The sequence below is a fragment of the Morchella sextelata genome, assembly GCF_020137385.1.
Source record: "Morchella sextelata strain SCLS chromosome Unknown scls_14, whole genome shotgun sequence".
Lineage (NCBI taxonomy): Eukaryota > Fungi > Ascomycota > Pezizomycetes > Pezizales > Morchellaceae > Morchella > Morchella sextelata.
The window spans coordinates 1,698,295-1,708,536 of NW_025408629.1; the positions used below are offsets into that span (position 1 = coordinate 1,698,295).

General features: G+C 48.2%; 2 protein-coding genes across 2 annotated transcripts; one reads left to right on the forward strand and one right to left on the reverse strand.

Moving 5' to 3' along the window:
* Positions 1-3,043: 3,043 nt before the first annotated feature.
* On the forward strand, positions 3,044-4,162 carry H6S33_003318 (uncharacterized protein; the record flags this gene model as incomplete). Its single annotated transcript, XM_044834695.1, has 2 exons — positions 3,044-3,101; positions 3,216-4,162. 2 exons carry the CDS (start codon positions 3,044-3,046, stop codon positions 4,160-4,162), a joined length of 1,005 nt encoding a protein of 334 aa, XP_044692525.1.
* Positions 4,163-6,217: 2,055 nt separating this feature from the next.
* Positions 6,218-9,183, reverse strand: H6S33_003319 (uncharacterized protein; the record flags this gene model as incomplete). Its single annotated transcript, XM_044834696.1, has 3 exons — positions 6,218-8,074; positions 8,162-8,386; positions 8,452-9,183. The coding sequence occupies 3 exons, from the start codon at positions 9,181-9,183 to the stop codon at positions 6,218-6,220; spliced, it is 2,814 nt and encodes a 937-aa protein (XP_044692526.1).
* Between the last annotated feature and the right edge of the window lie 1,059 nt (positions 9,184-10,242).

A 10,242-nucleotide genomic window follows, 5' to 3' on the forward strand; every position in this document is an offset into this window, starting at 1 on the left:
GCGAGGGGGTGGGAGGGCGTCATGAGCTGTCACTCGGTTCCGTTTTTCGTGGCTACCGACTCCAATCGTAAAGTGAACTCCCCCACCTCGATATATACCATCAATCCATATATATCACATCGATGAACAAAGAAGGCCTACCTCCTGCCGCTCTGGATCTCCTGGGGTCATATAATAATAGTAATATAGTTCTTCCCCTCCATCTGCGCCCAGCTAGCTGGCCTCTTTTGTGGCAGTTCCCGTGCTGGCGGAACAGGAGCTGGGAGTCCTGTTCATTGCGGCTGGGGTCTAGCTGGCTGTGTTTCTTCCACTGTGTTAATTGCGGTAAGGAGGTTTTGTGTGTTGTAGAGCTTGTATGTGGTGTGAGGTTTGCGTCTCTTGCGCGTGGGGAGCTTGTATGTGGTGTGCGGATTTCCGGCTTTTGGGGATTTCGGGGTACGTTTGGGGTTAGAGGTTGGTGCCGTATATGGCCGTCTACACACCGCGAAAGGCCGGCACCGAAGAAGGTTAGTACTTACTGAAGAGGGTTGATATTGTGACGAATTGGGGTCGCCTCGCTGGTGAGTACGTTGGGCGGGAGCGTTTGCTGGGGTTATGTTGTGTGCTTTTATGTTTTTGTTTTTAGTTGTTGGTCATTAGGCTGGTAAGGAAGGTTGGTATAAGGGTTGGTGGTCCATAGGCTAGAGAGGCCGAGGATAGAGTTGGTATGTAGGTTGATGGACAGGGTTAGGGTTATGTCTAGGCAGCATCGATAAATCCCAGACTGGAGTTCCTGGTTTAGATGGTGTGACTATATAACCCTCTCTCGTGGGGTACCATTCCTGTGTAGAAGTATATAAGACGAAGAGACTAAGCGGGGAGTGGTGTTGGTGCTGGTGAAGTGGGATTTCGAGGGTGTTGCGTTGGCGGGTGAATAAGGGGTGATTGTTTATCTCGGTGGTGTTGCTGAATACGTACCTCAAGACGGAGGGATAGGTAAGCTTAAAATAAGGGCCAGGGAGTTGTGAGGAATTGGGATTTTAGGGCGGCAAGTTCAAACGAGGGGAATGTTGCTACGTCTTTAAGTCAACGAGTGATATGTCATGACGACAATAAACTATGTACAGCCGCATTTGAAAAGTTTTGGCACCTCCGGGCCAAACTCAAGAGGCAGTCCTTTCTGCTTTGCAATTCTCATATTCGAGACCGTTGTCAGAGAGAGCTGCAATGTCTCTATTGCGGTCATACCTGTCAATAAGCTGAGTATGCGCGAGTGCTATGGTTGTTGGTGGGCTACAATTCATGAACAACTCAATATAGTAGGGTGCCAGTACTTTTCGAATGCGGCTGTACAACTATCGAGCGTAGGGCTGGCTATCAAGCTTGTGATAGATATTCGAGTATTGGCGAATAAAGAAAAGGAGGAAGATTTTGCTAATCGGGAATGGTCTGGATTTGTGTTGGGACTAAGTGGTAGTACATTGTCTAGAAGGCGTTCAACTTGGCAATGGTTTATACCGTACCTGAAAACAAGGCCTTGGGGCATGCATTCTGATAAGTGCGCATTGCACGTAAACCAACTCTGGATGTACAATAACTACATTTAGATAACCCGTGACTCGCATCTCTACCATCTCTGTACTGCATGCCCAGATATCTCAAAATCACGACAGATCAGACAACAGCCAACCCGGGCATACAAATGCAACCCTGGTAATAGTGGCGAGACCCTTGCAATCAATGGATGCCTTTCCTCGAGATCCTTTCTACCATACTATCTTTGACCCATTTCCTTATGCCTTACTCGATCCCTTTCGAGACACATTAATTGTGATTAGTGTAGCATACCTTTCCCGATGCTTTTCTCCATGTTTTTCCCATAGAAAGGGTTGATATATCTAAGTACTGATTAAAACTCGGGAAAGGCACAAGGAAAAGGCCTTAGGGAATGCGTCATGAAAGACATCGGAAAATGAATCAAATATGGTGTGGTAGTAAAGGTCTCGAGGAAAGGCATCCATTGACTACCTTTTACTACTTACCTTTCGGGAAAGCATTAGTCTCTCAACTGATTGCGCAAGTGATAAGATCTATATTAGTCAGTCAACCTACTGGCAGGAGTCCAACTCTCATCAAGATCACTTTTTAGGCGTTGTTCAGATAAGAAATGTGTAGACTTAAGCGACAAAGTACTGAACTCAAGGATTCGTTTACCGGTTCGTTTCCTCATACTAATTTGATTCATTTAAAGGCGAGAGACAGTGACTTTATTAAACACGTTTACGGCGATTCATTTCCCAACATGCAGGCAATGTGAAAATTGGATTCATTTGCTGATGAATTTATAAAATTGTAGAGGCTCCGGTCTGGTCGAACGAATGAAGCGGTCAAGAAAGAGTTTCGAAAGTGTGAAGGAGAGCTGCTACCAGTAGGGTTTCTCACCGGGCGTATGGCTATCCCGTCGGTTGTAGGAACACAGGTTTTGTGGTTCAACCGTGTACCGAATTACTTATCATATTTATGCAACTGGCAACCACACGTGAGAGAAAAAAAAATAACAATACGAGATATAATATATCACACTCGTCCTGTATTAATTACACTTAATATCTCCTCATATATATATCGCCTCTACCTTAATTATTTGACTGGATCCTTGCGCGATCTATATATGCTCGGCTATGGTAAACTGTGCAGGATATTGATTATCATAGATGCAGCACGCTACGAAAGGTATATAATTGCGTATGGTGGGGGAAGAGGGGTAGTTCCGGGGGGAAGGGTCAGATATTGTCACAGCCAGGTTGGGCTGCTGCACATAATCAACGGGTTGGCAACGAGGTACATAATCACAGAGCATCACTCGCATAATCAACAGAAATAGCAAACCCGAGTGATAATCCGTGTCGCGGCCTTGTGCTACCAATAATCAGGCCTCCATCGAACGTGTCATCGATCAGCAGCTCCTAACGTCCTCAACCACAACAACAACAACACAACTACACAGCTAAACAACTACACAATTAAACCCTCTCCGACTATCCAAACTATCAAGCATCACATCATGGCTTTCCAGGGGGGAGCTAGAGAAGAATATACTCGACCGTTTGGATCCCCTAAAGGTATGTCCGCCTCCCCAGCTTCCCCGCCCCACATATCCCGTTCGAACCCATCTACACCAAAGTCGCTATATACCCCGCGCCCATCCTCTCGTGCTAACCCCGTGTTCGCTCCAGCCTCCGGGTTCGGTCAAGGCTTCGGGTTCGGTAAAGCCTCTGGGCCCTCCCCGTTCGCTCCAGCCTCCGGGTCCGGTCAACCCCCCCCGTTCACTAAAGCCTCTGGGTCCTCCCCGTTCGCTCAACCCTCCGGGTCCGGTCAACCCTCCCCGTTTGCCTCGTGCGCCCCCTCTGATCCCACCACATCAGCGTTCGGTCGATCCCCCCCTGTCGACGTTACCACCCCGCCCCCACGCTCTCCCACCAAATCTTCGTTTGATAAACCCCTCCCCACCGACGTCGCCGCCCTCCAGTCCATAGTCCGTACCCTCTTCGCCGAGGTCAAGGCCACCACAAGCGTCAACACGCACCTCGCCGCCAGTGTCGCCCGCCTCCAAGGGTCACAATCAGCACCGTCCACCACCACCCCCACTCCTGCTACCACAGCTAACTCCACTCCCACCCCCACTACCCTCCCCCCACACCTTCCCATTGACAACCCCCGCACCATCGCCAGTGGCCGAGGTTGCGCCTCCCCTGAGCTCTTCCAGGAACTCATCAAAAAGAACTGGCATGGCCGTCTAGGCCGCACACATATGGTCGACGTCGACGCCCTCCCCGCCACGGCGCTCTCCGAGCTCGACTGCCTTATAAGGCGAAAGCTGCTTGCCAACTTCCCGCGCGGGAAGCCTAATGTACCTCCCGATGCAGACACGATCTTTGCAAGTCTTGCGGCCCTAGGGCTGCGGCTGGAGGACCGCGGGGCGTATGCGGATTTGCCGATTGCAAATGATGGTGACACGTTGAAAGATGCACCGACGCTTAGAAGGGGGGTGAACCATGCGGCGTGGTATTATAGTAAGGAAAATTATGGGGACTATTGGAAGGGGGTGGTGCAGGAAACGTTGGTGGAGCTGGCGAGGTATAGAGGGTTGTTTGATGACGAGGGGTTTCTGAAGACAGAGTAGTGGGAATGGAAGTTTTTTATTTATGGCATATCTCTTTGTTTCGTGGATGATCGATGTTACAAAACGCTATTCGTGCAGATAGGAGAAACTGAACTTTGCATTTTGTAAAGCAATCAAGGACTGATCCCGCTATCGCTTACAGAATATCGGGGCCATCAAGTCTCGTTATCCTACCTATCCGGGTTTCATCTGGATAGTTTGAGTCATCCGGAAAGAAAATACTGAGAATAGGATGCCTCTATCGACAGATGCCAATAGATACATAAAATGGGCACAGTAACCAGAAACAAACCTTGGGGCGTGTTTGGAAACGGCCTGAACGGAGGTAAAACTCCGTTCAAATTGAAAACTCCGTTATGGGAAGTTCTGAAGAACTAGCTCTGTGTGCTACTTTATCACGCTATAACCTATATTATGCGTTCTCAGAAAACATTATACGAACATCACCAAAGGGCATTGGTATTTGGCAGTCCAACGCTCGATTTCAAGGAATTTCACCTTGCAGGTTGCTAATGGGACCATTTCATCGAACGGCCCGTTAAATCTGTGGTTGATAGTAGGCCTAGCTAGGAATATATAATAATATGGTAAAACCTCCGTATCGATACTAGTACGGTGCAATGCAAAGACTTGAGAATCTTTATGTATACGTATCTCAAAGACCACTACGCCAAATCTTTCACCCCCTTCCCAAACCCTTTTTATTCTGGTACAAGGCTAGGGGCTCTTCACCAATTTAAGGCCGAACTTACCTGGTTTGTGATCCGGAGCGCAGGACAAAGATTCCGGGAAAGTGTCTGACTTTATCAAGAATGCTCTTTTATCTACCTGTATACCCCGGCCATCACACAATTCATGTTATCCCTTAGACCGCCAGGGATCACTAGCCGAATAAATTAGGTATGATAACATGAACTCTATGACTGGAGATGTTTGGTACCGCTTCCCATAGTCTGATAATCATCTTACCGTGATAGTAGGAGCATTTGGGCCTTTAACCCACCACTAGTGATCCACATTAATACCGGGCCTGGCGGTCTAAGGGATACCGCGAAGAAGGGAGGGTCCAGTCGCTGCGACGGTCCAGTCATCGTTTTTCTCGGCAATGATATATTAGGCTAGTTTTTCACCAACAACTTGAGCACTAGAAATTATGCCAAGACATGAAACCCTAACCCATGATGTGACCTCAGTCGGCGTTATGCATATGCATAGCCTCTGATCCGGTGGAAGATGTTATTAATTATGAAATGGGGATGTAGCGGAACTATCCTTTTAGGTTTCAATTGGTGCTGTTTCCGTAGTAGTCATAAGTGAATTTTAATTTTTGCCTTTCAATGCAATAGTAATCGCACATCAGGGCTGGCCTTTTCGGGTAGTGCGCTGCGAGTACGAGAACGTAGTACCCGGATACGTGTACTCTATGTATGGTCCATCTTTACAATACTCTGCTCTATTACATCATGTTCCATTTCCCCACGCAGGTTTTATCATGCGCAGTCTTTCAGTGCTCGTGGTGAGGCCTGGGGTTGGGAGGACACCCTTTTTCGCCGATATTAGACTCTTACTTCGTGGACTACTTGTATAGAGAACGTAGCTTATTACATGTAGTTTTATTCCAGTGCATAAAGAAAGAGCGTAATGCTTTCATAGAGTATAGGTTATGTACATGCATCCAATCAAAAACCAAAATGACGTTCCAGAACAAAAAAAGAAAAACCACATGACACTAGTAAATCGAGTAGAAGGAGAGCAGGTCGTGAGAAAGTTCGAATAGTGGAAGTGTTGTAAACGCTGCGAGAATCCAGGTCAAGTGTGAAATAGTTGGTTGTTTCTCCGCCAGACGTGATGATGAAATGAATGAAAACAATCTCCGAAAATTAAAGAAGAGTAAATAAAAATATATGATAGAGCGGTTGATGGGATTCTGTGATCCTGATAGTCCCCCGCGTCCTCTTGTTCCGCCAAAAAGACCAAGCACACCAATGTTCTACATCCAGCCCGAGACAAATCCCACACTCTCGAAAGAGCACTGGACACACCGGAAATATCCGATTAAGCATGCTGATACTGGGGCTGTGTGAATTTGATATTATGATTGATTTTGAGCGGATCGTAGATCTCTTCCGCATCTCTATCGATAACTGGTGCTGGTGCTGGGGCTGCTGCTGCCGGTGTGGGAACATTCCGACGAAACTGTTTGATGGCCTTAAACATTCCCGTGATGCCAAGGATATTAGCTTTAGCTTTAGCTTTCGCTTTCTCCTGCCTCACACGCTCAGCTTCAGCTTCACGTTGAGCACGACCCTCACGCTCCAACCTTGCACGCTGAGATTCCACCGCTGGGCGCCCGGTATCCAAAGGATCGACATCATCATTAAGGTCTTCATGATCCGTATACGTGTGATCCGTATATGCGTGATCCGTATGTGTTTGATGCGAAACTGACAATTGACGGAATTTTTTGGTTGCCTTCAATACTCCCGTGAGACCAAGGAGCCGAGATCTTGCAAGCTTACTTCGCATACGTCGCTCAGTTTCAGCTGCAAGGAAAGCACGCTCAGCTTCAGATATATGCTTGTGTTGAAGCCGCCCAGCTTTTGCACGCCGATCCTGTTGTTGTTGCCTGGCATCCCCGTGCCAATCCTGTGAATGTCTGGCATCCTCGCGATCACGGTAATCTAGGGAGTGCCTGGAATCCTCACGCCGATCTTGTGAGTGCCTGACATATACATCCTCACGCCGAGGATGATGATAACCAGGGTCTTCTGTATCCGTAGCTTCGGGGCGTGGAACTGCTTGACGGAACCGTTTAACGGCCTTGAGCATTCCCCTGAGGCCAAGGATATTAGCTTTCGCAACTTTTGAACGCCGCTCCTGGTCCACACGCTCGGCTTCAGCACGTTCGGCTTCAGCACGTTCGGCTCTAGCACGTTCGGCTCTAGCACGCTCGACTGCAGCACGCTGGGCTTTATCACGCTCGGCTTCGAATTCAGCTTCGTCGTACGCGTAGTCAACCTCTGAATATTGATCCCCTGAGTATCTGGTTTCATCACGTCGCTCAGTCCCTCTATAAGAATCATAATTCTGAAATTCTTCTTCCTCTTCTTCATCGGTAACTGTCGGGCGTGGTGGAACCATTCCACGAAACACTTTGGTGGCCCTTATCACGCCCGTGAGACCACGAATCCGAGCCCTTGCAAGTCGGATACGCTCATCTTCAGCGACTTGACGTTCAACTTCAAGACGTTCAGCCTCGAAACGCTCAGCTTCAAAACGTTCAGTTTGAGTAAAACCAGACCATGTGCGGGAAACGGGAGGTTTGATAGCGTGGTGCCAAGGTTCGACTAAAGCGACGTTTTCGTTGATCCATGGATGCTCAAGTGCTCTGGCGGCGGTTAAGCGGAGGGTTGGTTGAGGGACAAGGACGCATAGTATGAAGTCCTTGAATATGGAGGAATATGCCAATTTGCCATTCGCTGATCTTGCAAGAGGAAAGTCTCTCTTTCCATCGCAAAATTCTATCAACTCCCTTATGTTTGTATTACTTGTAGTACTCTTGGTGCTCCGTCCAGAGTTGCCATAGGTTATCCCGCTGAACATCGCGCTGTCATCGTTATTGACTGCGTTATCTTTGTCATTCTGGGTACGGGTATTGTTCGTGGGCGCAGGGGCGCAAAATGGTATTGATCCTGTCATGATCTCATGGGCGATGGTCCCCAAAGCCCACATATCGACAGCTTGACTGTACTCTTCTTCTGGCCCCAAATTAAGCAAATTATAGACCTCTGGGGCGATATATTTGCTTGTGCCGATTGCGGTCCTCATCACACTGTCCTGGCTCGTTGATTTCGCAATGCCGAAGTCCGCAAGCTTCAGCCTTAGAGGTGATGTCGAAGCCACAAGTACGTTCTAAGAATGAGAAGTTATGGTTAGCATTAGCAATTATGTTTCTACAACCGTAGGAGGGGGTGAATAGCAAGATGTGGAAAGACAGACCTGTGGCTTCAGGTCTCGGTGACAGAAATCATGTTGGTGCATTATCACAAGAGCCCCCAGAATTTGCCTAACAATTGTTTTACAGTTCTCCTTTGCCAGCGCTGGGTCATCCTCCATGTATGTTGATAGGTCGCCTGCGGAGATATATTCCATAGCGATAAATACGGTACCACTGTTATCTGTGGCCTCGTACCATCCATAGAAATCAACAAAATGATCTTTATGCTATAGACAACAATAGGTATCAGTTAGTCAACGGATTCATGGACGCCATGGTATTAGACTATTACCTTTCGCAGGGTTATCAGCGCATTCAACTCCCTCTTGATGGCCTTTATATCGTTCATGTGAGCGCTCCTGGTGATTGCTTTTACCGCACGAACCGAGTTCCTGGCATCTTTACTTCTTTGGAGATACACATCTCCGTATGCCCCGCCCCCAAGCCTTCGTTCCTGAACCCAGACCTCATTATAACCGTTAATCTTGTGTGTCACAGTTGTATTGCTAAGCGTAGCGTCGTATTTGAAAGTTTGGAGTTTGAAGTTTGAGTCGTTGGCAGCTAGTGATGAGGGTTTCTTAGATAGACCTAGACTTGTCCGCGAGGAAAAATGGTCTACCGACGATAGCGCCGGGCTCGACACCGGGGTTGACTGGCGACTAGACGGGCGACTTGCGTGACGGCTTGACGGGTGATCTGATGGGCGACTTAACGGGCGATCTAATGGGTAATCGAACGGGCGGTCTAACGAGCGATCTAACGGGCGACCTGACGTGCGATCTAACGGCCGATCAGACGGGCGATCGCGCCCAGACGGGCGTTCTGACGGGCAACCTGATGAGCGATTTGATGGGCGACTTGGGGAGCGCTCTAACGGGTGATCCCGCCTTGTCCGGTGCGCCTCGACCGCCGGAGGCATTGGCGGTGCAGGTCCATAAGGCATGGTGGTGGCCTTTCGATTTTCAGAATCGGGATGTGAGCTTCGCTTGAAGAGTAATTGCCACCTGGTGGGGTGTCCGCTCATCTCTGGTTTATTCAGATGAATAAATGAGATGTAGTTATCGAAAGCTTAGTGAAGGGGGGTCTCTTTTATTTAAGCTGGCGAGTATTCGAGTGCGTGGCCCTGGGGTATGTATGTGTATCTACACCTGGTTCTGCAGTATATGTAAGGAAATGTACCTGTTTTCGTCCAGCTCACGCCAGGGAGGTAACATGTGCCTGGAATTGTGGGAAGGAAATTGGTACCTACGTCTCTATCAATGCCCTACTCAATTCTCTGCTCGGATCTAGCCAAACTCACTGAAGTCCCTTTAGGCGTTCGGGAGGGGAAGAAGGGCCATATAAACCGTCACTATGTGAGGAGAGGAGATAATGTATCACAGGCTAGATCGAAAAATCTATCGTCCTCTTTAGTTCAACATTGCAATTAGAGCGTTTTGGAGAAGACCCCATCTTGAGCTTTCGAGCTAAACCTTTGAGCTATCCACACCAGGAGGATATCGATCGCCAACAGCTCAATGCTTGGGCCCAGAAGTAGTTGCAGATTTGTTCTGCGATTGGCGGGAGAGTGAGAGATCCGGGTGAGACGGAATATCGATAGAGGGGGAGGATGTGGAATAGTGTGGCTGACTGTGGCTAAATGTGGCTTAGTATGTACCTAGGTGTCAAAGAGTAGGTAGCACAAGCTGGAAAATTCAATATTCCCTTACATCATCGAGCAGTACACTCTGAAGGAGAGCGCGTAAATTGTTCAGACAGCTCGTTAGTGCTGTTTCAGCCTAGCCAAGCTTCACTGAATTCTGCAATGCACGCAAATGCAATGCGCTTGACGTGTACAGTGGATGGCCAGTCATCATGGACCTTCATTCGAGAATGCAGTGGGTTCAGCTATCACTATCGATATCATGAATTGTCAACCATATAGAAAAATCCCGTAGAAGGTGGATGTCGCGGTACGTTCAATTCCACATGACTTGGTTAATACATGTAGGTATACAACTGGTATCTACTATGTACGAAAGCCTTGGCATCCGAGTGCCTGTTAAATGTGTGCTCGTGTGCTCATGACCGCCGATATTGCATA